This window comes from Zonotrichia leucophrys, chromosome 6 (assembly GCF_028769735.1).
Source record: "Zonotrichia leucophrys gambelii isolate GWCS_2022_RI chromosome 6, RI_Zleu_2.0, whole genome shotgun sequence".
Classification (NCBI taxonomy): domain Eukaryota; kingdom Metazoa; phylum Chordata; class Aves; order Passeriformes; family Passerellidae; genus Zonotrichia; species Zonotrichia leucophrys.
Genome location: NC_088176.1, coordinates 13,082,501 through 13,096,568, shown reverse-complemented (window position 1 = coordinate 13,096,568; position 14,068 = coordinate 13,082,501). Strand labels below are relative to the sequence as shown.

Genomic DNA, 14,068 nt, shown 5'->3' with positions numbered 1-14,068 from the left:
TATTTGTTATCTTGCTTGTAATGATCACACCATGTTTCCTATCTATTTTTACAGTAAGTTGTACTCTGGTCTCAAGAGGCCCCTGGATGACTTATTATTAACGATGTCTTCTTATTATGGATGGTGATTTATTATCAGAATGATTCTATTTGTACTGGGTATGTTGTTTTGCTGCCAGCACAAGGCTGTTGCCATCTTCAGAGCAAAAGGTCATGTTCTTGCAGCACAGCATGCACAGCTCCACTAGGCTGAGCTGGTGAGATTGCAGACTGCACACATGTACAGGGCAAAAGGACAAAGACCAAAGAGAAGAGAGGCCCTGGTGCACCCACATTGCAACTGCCCCACAGCTGTGGGGGGCACAGGTGATCCACGGCTGGACTTCACACCTCCTACCCACTGCCTACACTCCTTGTACGTAGTGAGGTCACTATTTAAGGATCTTACACATCTCAGTAAAAAAATCATATCTTCTATAAATTTTACATTGCATTACCAGTCAACAAGTGTTTATTTAGCATTGGAAAATTAAAATCGTTTTTCTCTCCTGTCCTTGGAGCCCATGTACTCCAAGATTCACAAACACTCCTTTCACTGTAAATAAAGGTCCTTCTGGAGTTTGGCAATAAGTTCACAGGGCACAGGAGATTTTCAATACCCATTGCTTCACTGAGACTGCGAAAGGTGTCAGGAGCACGTATGAAGCTTTCCAAGCAGAAAATCCCAAGATTTAAAGCGAGGGAGAGGGGCTGCTCCTGGGAAGTTAACCTGTGCTCTCAGACAGACTAAGCTAGTCCCTCCATGCTGCCCTTGGTGCCCTACCTCTAGGGGCAGCTCCCCAGCCAGGGACCCCTCAGGCCCCACCAATTCCACTCTCTCGTGAGGATGAGGGATGCCCACAACAGCCCCTTTGCCTACCCAGACCAGGTTATTTCTGCTGTGTGCAGCCTTAACACCCCACTTGCTCACTCTCTTAGCTCTTACTGAGGAGTGCTGGCAGGTCCTTGTTGTTACACCAATGAAGGCAAGTGCCGTCGTTGAACCTGAGAACCTGATGGGTTTTTCCATGTGCAAGCAGAATCCAGACCCACTGTTCCTGTGTATTTGGCATTGGTGAAGGCCTGCTTTGCACACCTGTAAAAAACAACTGAGCTAAGCAGACCCCACGGAGATTTCAAGCAGAAAAATGGGATAAATCTTGAGGCTGCTCAGTACACAGGCTTTACTCAGTGCCCAGGAGAAAAAAATCCCGGCTGTAAAGTTGCACAAGTCACAAGGGATTGTGCATCAGCTCAAAAAGAGTCCTGGGTGCCAGGCCAGAGGACATGGGAATTTGGTGCCGAGAGAGTTTGGTCACAAACTGAACAAAAGAGAGAAGAGAAGTGGATATGACTCCAGGATGCTCAGAGGTGGAATCGTAAGAGAGATTTTTGTCGTGATATTAAACCTCAGAGTTCAGAATCTGTATCTGAAGAGTGGGAATCAGGAAAGTGCCCAACAAGAGAGATTCTTCTCACTCCAGCCTCCTCCAGGAAGCTCTTTTCTCTCTTTCCCCATGGTGCCTCCATGCAGCACTGGAGACAGGGAGACAGCCTGATCTGACAGCGATCGGTACAGAAACACTGGAAGCTGACAGCAGCTATTATGCAGGATGGGAATGCCAGTCACCATTACAGGATGCTAAAAGTACCCACAGCAAGAGCCCTGCCTGAAACATGACCAGCTGAGAAATGTGTTTAAGGTTCCTGAAACAGAAAGCAGAATAAAACAAACATATGTGTAAAGCCTCTCATCAGAGATGTCTGCTGCTCATGGACAAACTCTTGAGGAAAGGTTCCTCTCTGAAGCAGGTCTGAGGATGCAGAGAGCAGCTTGACACTGGAGTGCAGTGCAGTGGATTCCTGTTTCCAGCGGGAGAGGCGGGGGGAGGTTTGAGAATCATCTTTTGAATCCCAGCTGGAGATGAACACCACAAGAAGGCAAGGGTATAGCCCAGCCTTTGATGAGAGGAACAGGGGAATAGAGAAGAGAAAAGTTGCAATAGCCTGGCTGGGTCTGGGGGATGTGTCAGCTGCTAAATGCTCCTGCAGTTTGGAATAAAAAGGAGAGTCATCTGAGGCCTTGCAAACTCACCTCATGTGTGAGTTGAAAGACAAGTGGACTGCTGTTTGACCCTATCTCTAGCTGCTACCCCTTCATGACAGGACCTAAGAGGGACAAGAGGAACAAACATGGCAAGTCTAACATGAAGAGATGTATTTTAGGGAGAGTTTTCTTTTCAGCAGCACTTCTCTGAGCTTGGAGGGCTCCTGTGAGGCCAGATGGAGTAGGATGAAAAAAAAAGGAGGGATGAAAAAACAGGGAGACTGAAAGAAAGAGGTGAGAAGGAGGAGCAGCCTTGCAGCACAGAAAGTTGAAAGAGATCACAGTCAAACTGTGGCTTCGCTTCTTGGTGCTGCTCTTGCAATGGATGGATATATTAGTTTTTAATTAATTGTCTTACTGCAGTAGTTGGAAGGGGAATCACCTTCAAAAAAGAAATACAAATATCTGCTTTAACAGGAAACTTTTGCTGCTGTAATTTATTGGAAGGCAAAATGAGCTCCGATTACATTATCCACCCGCACAGTGCCGGCAACCTGTACTTCGGATATTGCGCTATAATCCAATGACTGCTCCTGAATTATTAACACCAAGTTGTTATTAGAAGAAGTTGCCTGCCTTATTTCCACCATTGTCCCCCCCCCACTCCCTTTATTAAGTTTCAATTGATTCCCCACACCTCCTCCTGCCCCCCAAAAATAAGCCTTCGCCTCCCCAGCTCTTTCATAGCTGGCACAAACGTTACTTGCATTTGGCAGCCTGGTGAATTATTCACGCGTGCCGGGAGCGGCAGAGATATTACAGGTCTCGGAGGAGCCAGCGCGGCTCGGCTGTCACAGTCCTGGGTGTCTGTGTCGTTTGTCCCCCCCACCCCCGCCCAACCAACCAAAGTTTTGTGGAGCTCTGCAACCGGAGCGCAGTTGCGGAGCAGGGAGAAGTCTTGCGGCAGACCCTCCGCGGCTTTTCTCCAGGGGGAAGAGAGGGATACCCGGGGCCGGGGTGAGGTGGGCATCACCTGGGGTCTCGACACTCCCATTCCAGCCCCGCGGAGCCCAGAGGTGACAGGAGAACCCAGCGCTGTGAGCTATTTCCAGCCACCTCCGGGCGCAGCTGCGCGGGCCGGGCACCGTCTGCCCCCGCCTCCCCAGCGCCCAAGCCCGCCGTCCCACGGTCAGCTCCTTGGCCATCCCTTCCCCTTCCATCCTCTTCCCTGGAACCCGGGGGGACTGGACAGAAGGCGTTTTCGCCTTTCGTTTTTCCCAAAACTAAAGTGGCCCAGGGGACAGGCAGGCTCTGAAGAGGCCGGGGTTGCCCTGATCCCCTCTGAAGGGTCTTCTTCGCTTGCCCTACAGCCCGGCCTTGCCTCTCCAAGACCTGGGACGGGGCAGGGAGGGTCCGAGAGCTGCTAAATCTCTGTCATCCACAGACCCTGACACGGCCAGGAGGCCTGAAATGCCCCCGACAGTCTCGGTCCCACCTCCCTGCCTTCCAGGGGCATTGTGCAGATGGCATTTATCGGAGTATCTACGGGGTTTTAAATCTATGAATTGATAAAAATCAAGTTCTTGCCTTGCCTGGAGCTAGGACAGGCACGTTCCTACCGTTTTTGCCAGGAAGCTTGAGTCCTACTGGATTTCTTGGACTAGAAAATAAAATACAAGAACGTAAAAATTAAATACTTTCATACGCTCCTGTTGGCCCTACTCGCACGGGAACTCCTGGAACGGCTACTGGAGCCTCTGTTCCCAGGGGAAAACCCGGGGGACTGGCTGGGGAGCCATCAGGGCAAACTGCCTCTCTAGCCCCCACAAACCCCAGGGAATCCCTAAAATCCATCAGGAGCAGTGGGACGAGAGGGTCCCAGGCTGTGCTAAGAGGAGCAACAACGCAGTGGTTCTGGACATTAGGGATGGGGTCAACCCCTGCGTTTCTCCCCCGCTGTGGTAAATGCTTCCCGGGACCCCACGCAGATTGATTAGGCGGCTGGAGGTGTTGATCCACCCTGGTCGTTCCATTTGTGCTCTAAAACGGCTTGTGGGGGAGACGGGCTCCCCTGTTTCTTTTACACCAGCCCGAGAGCGTGCCTGCTTACACCAGGCCAGGCACTTGCCCAAATTGGGACTCCCCCCCGCCTCCTCTCCCGGCCCCACAGCGGGACAGCGAGAGCAGTGCGAACACTGCCGTGCCAGCACCACTATGCGGGGACTTTGCGGGAGGGAAACAAATCGGTCCCAGGGGTAGGCAGAAAGTGCACGGACCCTGGAGCTCGGCTGATCTCGGCTCCGCTGAGTCGCCCCGAGAGCTGGTTTGCAAACGAAAATCCCCAGGTGAAGTCGGGGAGCTGGGCACCGCACCTCCCGTCCGCCCGAGGGGGGCTGCTCCTCGCATCCCGCTCCTGGCTGGGTTTCTGGACCGGCGGGTTTCGTCCCTGGTCGGCCCCGTTCAGGTCCCCGCCCCGCGGCCGAAGACCGAGGGAACGGCCGCTTCTCCATCTTTCTCTGCCGGGGAAAATTCGGGGCTTCCCGGGGCCGGTGTGTCCCAGTCGAGCCGGGCCGGGCTGGGCGCGGTGCCCCTGACCCCAGCTCCCAGGCCGGATGCGAGTACTCGAGTCACATTTATTTTTGGTGCAGAAAAGTTTCTTTCCCCTGTAAGGAGGTGGTTGCGAGGGAAGGAAGGATCGCCCGACAGCTGTACAACGAGCTCCAGAAATGGGCTCTGCTGGGGAGCTTCTCTCTAACCCTACAGCGTTCCCCGGTACCCCGGTACCCCGGTGCCCCCTCCCCATCATAGCTGGCAGCCGACGGACGCCCGACTGGGGAGCGTTGTTTTCCGAAAAGAGCAACGCCGTGCTGTGCCCTGCGGCGGCGGCATCAGGGGATACCTCTAGGTACCTGTTACCGGCCGTTTTTCAGGAGTGGACTGGGACAGGACCACAGACCCTGCCGTGGCTCTCTGTTCACCGCGGGTCCCACCGGGGCCCCTCCGCCCCTCGGCACTCGCAGCCCCAAACTTGGAGGGATGCTTGAAGACGAAAACAGTTATTTCTTAGGTTCCCGGCTCGCCCTCCCGGCCTTTGAGAGATACCGTGCCAAGACTAGCTACTAGCTGGAGGGCAGGAGTTTTGCTCCTCTCCCCGCTGCTAACAGGGAGTGGTAACGTGTTTAGACCACTTAAACTAGGCAGACATAGCTGGGAGCCATGCACGGCTCAGCTATGCCGGGAAAGGAGGTGTCATTTGTACGCAGTTACTTTGGTGATCAACACTTGAATGATATATGCCGCCTGCTTTAATTATATTCCTGTGACATTTTCCTGGACAGGAGCGGACCGCATACAGCCAGAGCCGGGCAGCCCCGGCGTCCTGCTGCTGCCCGCCGGGCCCGGGATTGTTCCGGGGAGGGCAGCTATGCCCACACCCCGAAATACGGTTCTGGAAACGGCAAGAGGAAAGGCTTCCAAAGATGCTACTCGTAGCCTGAGATTTTGTTGTTGTTGTTGTTGTGTGTCCCTACTCACGAGGAGTTTTGGTTTCAGCTGCAGTTTTCTCCTCTGTGAGGAGGAAACGCCGCAGCCTCACTCGCTTTTCTTCCACGTTGGAAGGCAGGGACCTAGACCGACACTTCCCAAAGGTTTGTGAGGAAGCCCTCATCCATCCCCGGGGACATCCACGGGCAGCCGTGCCCCCCAGCCCTGCTTGTCCCCGTCTCTCGATGGGGAACCCGACTCAAACTTCTGCCTGCCCCAGGAGTAGGTCAGTTCCAGGTCCCACTCAGAGGGGCTGTTGCAGGCAGAAGCAGCGGGGAGGGAGGGTGTTGGAGCGCATTGGATGAGGGTGTTCTTCCCCAAACGACCTCAAAGCTGGGACACACGACTAGCAGCTGAGTCCCGGCGGGACGGGCAGAAGAGCCCGGCGGGATGCGAAGTTCCGTGGCGGTGGCAGGAGCAGGCCCCCAGCTGTCCCCGGGGCTCCCTTGCTCTCAGGAGCCCTCCGAGGACAGTGAGATGCAATGGGACACGCCGGAGGGCACTGAGAGTCCCTAATTCGGGGTTGAGTGTCAAACGGGCTGCCAAAAAAGAAAATTAAAATCATTAAACTCCGAAGGATGAGGAGGGGAGATGAAGAGCTCTCCCCCTAAGCCGGATTGGGGTCAGCCCAGCCCACCCCCGGTGCACAGAGAGGGAATCGTTTGCGAGGAGGGAGATGCAGCGGTTGCAAAGAAAAAGTAAGCACAGGACAAACGAGCCGAAATCCGCCAAAGGCAGCACCGGGCAGCCGAGAGCACAGCGGAGAGGGCTCGGTCGAAGCCCGCCGGGACAACCACCGAGAGCCGGGGGACTCGGGGAAGGCGGCCGGGATCTGCCCCCTTCCCTCTCAACCACCCTTTTTTCAGTGAGGTGCTATCTGGGGAGGGACGCTGGGCACAAGGGCAGGCGACAGGCCTGGAGCCATCGGGCTGAGCTGTTCATGCAAAGCAAGAAACCGTCTATCCCCTACCATACAGCGGCCGAGGCAAACGAGGAAGGGTCCCTCTGTGTCGGGAAGTCTGTACTGAGGCTGCTGTCCGTCCTCCCCCTGGCTCTGCCCCTATTAGGGAGCCAAAAGCAAAAAAACATGCAGGGTGCTTTGAAAGCCCTGTCCTCCCGCGTAGAAGAGAGAGGAGACGCAGGCTGGGGGGACAACGGGGGATCCAAAACGATTTGTAGGATTTCGCTGTGTCTGAATCACTTTTGCTCGTGCCCTGAACGAAACGGGCTGTGCTCGAGATGGGGGGAGTGAGTTCCTCCCGTGTCCGCACTCCACTCTGTGGGAAAGGCTGCAGCGGGGAACCGGCTGTGCCTCAGAGCATCCCGTACGCCCGCCAGCCCGCCCAAACTCGCACTCAGGAACGAAGCTATTTTTCTTTCGTTTTTTCCCCCTCCTTTTTATTTTTTTAAAAACCTTATTTCTGTAATTATAACACCAGCACCCCGGCTGAGTTCTCAATAAAACCTGGATCCTGACATAAAACGACACGCTGGAAAACAATGCGAGGGGACACAAGGGAGAGGAGGAAAGTCTCTAATTGGTTAAAATATGTTTAAATCACTTCATAAAACCCGAGCAAAGCGAAGCAAATAATCCACCTAGCAAAGCAAAGAAGCCGGGCGATTTAGAATCAGTGTAATTCGCTCCCCCCCGACCGGCTCCCCCCCATCTCCTCGCAGTATTTGATATGATGAATAACCCAATATAGGCCTTTAAAAATAGGTCACTGCATAAAGAGACTCCCAGAGAGCTATAAAAAATGGGAAGAGGGCGCTTTAAGGAGAGGAGCCATTTGCTTCTTTTGTGCTTGTTTGGTACCTAGCGGCCTGGGAGCTGCCAGCCGTCCTCCCCTAGGCCCTCAAGGTGAGGAGGGAAAGTTGGGGCCCAGTCCAAGCCCCTATCTCTCTCTTCCTGCCCCACCGCCTCTCCCACCACCTCCCGTCCCGTCCAGCCCCAGCCCCGGCCCCGGCTCGTGTCCCGGCCGAGGTCCCCCCGGGGACCGTGGGGAAGGGTTCACGCCCGCAGTGGGGGCCAAGCTGTTCGCCCCGGCTCTGGGCTTTGTCTCCGTCCCTGCGGAACTGCTAGACAGAAGCGGGATGGTGATCCGCCTTGAAATACTAAGGAGCGAGTCTGGCCCCGGGGAGAGCCGGGCCGGGCCGGGTTCCCCGAGAGCGGGGGACACAGCAACCCCCGCCAGCCCTGCCCCTCTCCAGAGCCTCCCGTGGGCTCGCAGCAAAAGGACTCGGGCTAGAAACCGGCCCTCCCCGACTCTTTCCCCCGCGCTGCTCCCGGCCAGGAGCACCGGGCACCACCGGAGCCCCAGAAGCCGCCGCCATCCCCGGAGCGCTCCCGGCCCGCAGCCCGCCACGCAACCCCCGCGTGGGCTCTCCCGACACCGGGGGACCCTGCTCCCGCCCCGGGCCCCACAGCACGCTCCGACACAGGGCGCTGGGAAAGAGGAGCACGACAAATTCGGCGGAAACCTTCGGGTTTTATTGGAAAGGAAAGGTCTGCCTTACCTGGAACCAGGCTCTCCCCTTCTTCCCCTCATTAAAAAAAAAAAAAAAAAAAATCAAAGGGCTCTGGGTAGAGCTGGAGAGAGACATTTTGAATAACCTGGTAGCAGAAATTAGCAGGAGGGAGAATAGAAAGAAAACAAAAAAAAAATCTCGGGGGGAAGAAAAAAAAGATACAGCCGGATATTTTTCGGTTTGTTTTGTTTTCGCTTATTATTATTTTTCACTGTACTGTATTATCCTGATGCAATAAAGGCTGGTTTGTAATGTAATTTAAAAATATATATGTCCAAACAAATAGCAGGGCCAGAATATGACAAGTGCATTCAGCATTATAATTCAACTGGGCTCCACCTCCATACCGCCTCCTAATTAATGGGTCTCCGAACTTGCAAAAGCCTGCATTGGACAGAGAGAGAGAGAGAGAGAAAGAGAGAGAGAGAGAGAGAGGGCGAAAAGTGTCATTGAAGATAATTGATTACCTCCCAATCAACAATAACTTGTTAGCAATAGTCAATTACCCCATCTCTTCTCGCTTCTTTCCCCCTGGTCCGAGGTCTCGGTACGAGGGCTGCTCTTCCCCTCGACGAAGTCTGCTTTTTCTTTTTCTTTTTTTTTTTTTTAATTATTTTTAAAAATTATTTTGGGGTGGGTATTAGCTTGAGGTGGGGGGGCAGGGAAAGTGCTGTGATTTGGGGTGTTTCTTAAAATAGCAGCTAGAAAGAGAAAGAAAGAGGAGAGACAGGGAGAGAGAGAGAGAGAGAGAGAGAGAGAGAGAGAGGAGACAGACAGGAGGGGGGGAAATCTCCGACCCAAAACCCTGGGACAAGAGGTACGGCAGGACCACCTCTCGGCGAGGGACCGACGGCAGCTCTGCTCCGCTCCGCGCCCGCCCGCCGCCCTGCCCGCCCGGCCCGCCGCCCGACGTGGCTCTCCCCGGGAGGACCCGGGGCTCCTCCGCCGGAGTTGGAGGTGGGCTTCAACTTTTGCTCGCTGTCTTCGCCGCCGTCACCCCGCGGTCCCGCCGGGGGCTTCTCCCCGCGGCAGCGCATCCCCGTCGCGGGTGGGGAAGGCAGCCCCGTGCAGCCCGGCCCCACCATGACTTCCAAAGAAGAACCCAAGCCCTCTTCGGGGGAAGAACGGCGGCGGAGCCCCTTGGATCACCTCCCACCGCCGGCCAACTCCAACAAGCCCCTCACCCCCTTCAGCATCGAGGACATCCTCAACAAGCCCTCGGTGCGGAGGAGTTACACCCTCTGCGGAACGGCCCACCTCCTCTCCGCCGCCGAGAAGCACCCCCCGGCCGGGCTGCCCCTCTCCGGCCGGGCGCTGCTCTCCCAGACCTCGCCCCTCTGCGCCCTGGAAGAGCTGGCCAGCAAGACCTTCAAGGGGCTGGAAGTCAGCGTGCTGCAGGCGGCCGAAGGTAAGCCCCTCTCAGAGTAGGGGGTCCTCCAACGGGTGGGTACCCCGCTCCTCCCCAGGGCCTGGTTTTCCTCCTCTCCTCGTCCCCCGCCATCTCCCAGGGTGTCGCACGGGGTGGGATGGGGGTCCCTGCGCGGCCGTACCCGGCCGGTACCCGGAGCATCCTCCCCCGTGGCCCTCGGGGTGCGGGAGAGGGGGCTCTGTCCCGCTCCCTCCAGATACCCACGGGGCAGGGGTGTGGGGTCCGGGGGCTCGGGTCGGGGTGGACACGGGAAAGCGGGGACAATCTGGCGGCTCGTCGGCAGGCCGAGACGGGATGACCATCTTCGGGCAGCGGCAAACGCCGAAGAAGCGTCGGAAGTCGCGGACGGCCTTCACCAACCACCAGATCTACGAGCTAGAGAAGCGGTTCCTCTACCAAAAATACCTGTCGCCGGCGGACCGGGACCAGATCGCCCAGCAGCTGGGGCTCACCAACGCCCAGGTCATCACCTGGTTCCAGAACCGCCGCGCCAAGCTCAAGAGAGACCTGGAGGAGATGAAGGCCGACGTGGAATCGGCCAAAAAGCTGGGCCCCAACCCCGCCGTGGACATCGTGGCCTTGGCCGAGCTGGAGCCCAGCGCAGAGGGACGGGGCAAGGCGCGGCCCGGGTCCCCGCCGCCGCCCCCCGCCGCCGCCCGGGAGCCCGGCGCTCCGCAGCCGCCCCGCCCCGCCTCGCCCCCCACGGAGCGGCCCCGCAGCCGCCGGGACAGCGAGGAGGAGGAGGAAGAGGAGGAGGAGGACGTGGAGATCGACGTGGATGACTGAAGGGCGGCCTGCGTGCCCCCCCATGTCCCTCCCCCCCCATCCCGAGAGCTCCAAACCGGCACCCTCGGCCCCCCAGGCCGGCCCCGGCAGCGCGGCGGGGCGGCCGCTCCCTCGGCCGGAGCAATAAGCAATAGAACCCCACCACAGACACACACCCCCGATTAATTTAGGGTAGAGTCGATATCCCTCCGCCTGCCACATCTTCGGAACGGTGCAATTACGGACGGCTTCTGTATAAATATTTAAACTTATATATTGGAATTTTTTTCCTTCCCCCTTCTTTTTGAGGTTTTGATTATTATTTTTTTTCTAATAGCTATCAGTGATGATTATTTTATCTATAAGGGAGACGCGTAACCTTGGGATAAACCTGGCTTCCAACAGATGTTTGGGAAAGCAGTTGTTTTCAAAGACTTCCGAAACAAACCACTTAAGAGAAGATTTAAGTTAGGCTTAAAACGGCAACAGCAAAAAATTAGCCGCTTTCCTTTCCTTGCATGTTTCAGATGTGCACGAACTAATTTTTTTCCCTTTAAAAATATTTTTTTCTTTCGCAATCTTGGGAACTTGGGGCTGGGTGATAATGCAAGTTGAAAAATATATACTTTCTTTTTTTCCTAGAGCATAGAGATTTGTCTCCAATGCAATTTCTGCCTCATTTTAACAATTAAAAGCTATTTTTACCATTTTCTGCTATTGTTGTGCTTTTATTAAAAAGCTGCCTTTCGTATTTTTGATATGAAGGTGGTAACAAAAAAAAAAAAGGAAAAATAAAAAAAAATCCTAGAATTATTTTTTACTCTTTTTAGAATTTTTTGCATGCTATGGAAATAAAAAAGTACAAATCCCAAAATCAATACATTTAAATATTACACTATAAATTTAAAAAATTGTACAGATTTAAGACCTGGTTTTGTTTGAATTGTACAAATTTTAAAAGGCCTGCTATTTAAGTTCCGATAGGGACAATGTCGCTTTATTTACTGTCTCTTAGAATTGTACAGATAGCTCTTTTTTTCCGATACAATAAAATCCTTACCATTTTAATATACTTTTTAACGTCCTTCATTTGTGACCGAAAAAGCACCCCGCAGGTCCGAGGCTACACCGGACTTTTCCCTCGCAGGAATCTCCCATCCCGTTTGCATTTAAAGTTACTCTGAGAGCAGTACCTGCGAGAAAAATGAGGGGAAAGGAGCACACGAGCTAGACCAATATTATTATTTAGGGTTTTTTTCTATGTCTAATGCCAGGCAGAGTTTAGCAGAGGAAGAACGCGGAGCATGGATACGGCCGGAGGTGCGGGCAGCGCTTCCCGGGCGCGGGGGATGCGCGGCGGCGGCGGGAGCGCGGAGGGGCGGGCGGAACCACCGGGACCCCGGGACCCTCCCGCTGTCAGCAAGGCATTTCCAGCCTGAAATTGCAGGGGGGAAAAATGGGCAGAAAAAAAAAAATAATTGAAAGAAAAAACAAATCCGAGCGGCAGCAAGGAGTTATCAGCGATTTGGACAAAAGGAGCGGGGTGTGCTGCGGGAGGAGCTGCCCTCCGCCCGGCTGGCCAGGCCTCCCGCGCTTGGGCAAAAGCTGCCACGGGGGACATGGGGATGGAAAATGTTTCGTTTCCTACATTTAGTTCTTTTTCTTTTAATTTCCTCCCTATTTTTTTTATTTTATTTTGGGGTTTTTTTCATTTATTTTTTCTTTTTTTTTTTCCCACCAAAATTAAAGCTCTAGTGAATGTGTTTTCTCTTGGCAGCGTGACCTGCCTTTGGAGTCGAGCAACGTGTGTTTCTCCCTATTCTTTGTAAAATTTATGTGAGAAAGGCAAATCTGGTGTACAGTGGTGGAGTCGGCAGAGAAGTGTCCAGATAAGACGGGGTTGGTTTGTGGGTTGGATTTTTTTTTTTTTTTGGTCCAGTTTCTCCGAGGCTAAATAAATCTTTCTCCTCTTTGAGAATGGATGGGGTTGTAATTTTTAGCGTAAAGCATGAAAACTGGGGACAAATGAGCCCTCTTCTCTGAAGTGACAAGCGACAATGGAGCATATACAGCCTCCTGCGGTTCGCCATGCTGAAACAAGCGTGCCCCTCCGCAGCAGAGAGAAGGCGAGCGCTTGGAGACCATATGGTTTTTGAATTTTCTTCACAATTTCCAGACAATTTGATGGATTAGGTTAACCCTCCCTTCCACTGTTTAACTCCACAACAATGGGAGCAGAGCTGTTCTCCCTTCGTCGGGGCATCTGTGCGCTTCTATTCTTTTTTCTTTCTCTCTTGGTATTTGGAACAAGCCTATGAATTACAATGAAATTCACTTTTCTTTAGTATTATTTGGAAGAGCACTTGTTTTCCGCCACCTCCCGCCCCCACTTCGCCATCCCCTCTTTTTTCCTTTTTCTTTTTATTCTTTTTTTTTAACCTCCGAATGATAGCTTTGACTTCTGTCCAGACCTCTCGGAAAGCCTTCAATCTTGTCCTTAAGTGTTTTTATGCTAAGCAGGGAAATCGTAAATGCTGAGAAACTGTGACATTTATGTGAAGATCTAGTTAAAGGGCTTTATTTGTTTTCTTTATCTGTTTTTTCCCCATTCCCTCTCCTGTTCCCCCTCCTCTCCTGTCCCCTCCCTCCCCCCAGTCTTTTATTCTTTTGTCTTGGAATGGATTTAATGAGGCTGCAAAGAGTACAATTCACTATAACCAAGAAATAAAAAAAAAAAAAAAAAGTGGCTGGGTGTATGGAAAATAGGCTGGGAGTTAATTTGGGTTTCTGATCTATTGACTTCTGAGTGCAAAGGGAAGAGATGCCGGGCCGCCTTGCACCCGCAGAAGTTTACCACACGTGGCTGGGGCGGGTTAGTAAATAAAGCCTCCTCCTGAAGATTTGTAGCCTGTTAATTTGGCTAGCCCCCTATTTCCAGACTGGGATTTTGGCTGTTTAATCTGCGTTTTGCAAAACAAAAGATTATTTTTTTTTTTAGCTTAAAAATGAAGCTCCTGCTTGTGCGCGTCGTTTGTCATCCAGTTTGAAATGCGCCGTTCCCTAGGATCACATATGAGGAGATCTATTGCTCAGGGTTCGCTCTTCCTCGAATTTTAGATACAATACGGGTTTTTGTTTGTTTGTTTGTTTTTTCCTTTTCAGTGGTACGTTTTTTGGGGTTTTTTTCTTGTTTCTGTTCTTTTTTCGGGGGACGGGGGTGGGTGGGTGTGGGAGTGGGACTGCTGTTTGCCGGGTGGTTTGGGTTTTTTTCCCCGCAGCAGCAATAGGGACGCGGTGACAGCGCAGAATCGTGTCCTCTGGGCTGACCCAGCCGCAGCCCTTCCCGGCCCTCTCGGAGAGCTGCAGCCATGGACGCGGCATGGAACCCCTCCTGCCCCCTCCCAGATTTACCCCAAATTAGGGATCTCGGGATCTGTCTCGCCTAGCCAGGGGCCGCCGGCCGCTCCCGTCCGTGTCCAGCGCTATCCCGGAGAAGGAGGGCGCTGGGCCGAGACCCCCAGCTGGAACGTCATGGCCGGGGACACCTGGGACGGCGGTCCCCTTGTCTGGCCTTCAACCTGCCCGCATTTCTTCAGGCACGGATTCACAGAGGGGGCACAGTCCGTCCCGTGTCCGCTCCCGGCAAACCGGCAGCTTTTCAGAGCTGCTGGCCCCCAGCCCGGTGCTCCGTGCCCTGGGCACTGGCTCACCGCG

The 14,068-nt window shown here is 53.7% G+C and overlaps 1 protein-coding gene across 1 annotated transcript; it reads left to right on the top strand.

The window, feature by feature from the left end:
• Positions 1-9,243: 9,243 nt before the first annotated feature.
• Positions 9,244-10,375, top strand: LBX1 (ladybird homeobox 1). The gene is made up of 2 exons (XM_064717172.1): positions 9,244-9,568; positions 9,873-10,375. The coding sequence occupies exons 1-2, from the start codon at positions 9,244-9,246 to the stop codon at positions 10,373-10,375; spliced, it is 828 nt and encodes a 275-aa protein (XP_064573242.1).
• Positions 10,376-14,068: the final 3,693 nt, after the last annotated feature.

What these genes read in the sequence shown, in the direction of transcription:
- LBX1 (XM_064717172.1), top strand. Translation starts at nt 9,244, where the DNA reads ATGACTTCCAAAGAAGAACCCAAGCCCTCTTCGGGGGAAGAACGGCGG. An exon ending in CGTGCTGCAGGCGGCCGAAG is followed by an intron (nt 9,569 to 9,872) that starts GTAAGCCCCTCT and finishes GCTCGTCGGCAG; the next exon opens with GCCGAGACGGGATGACCATC.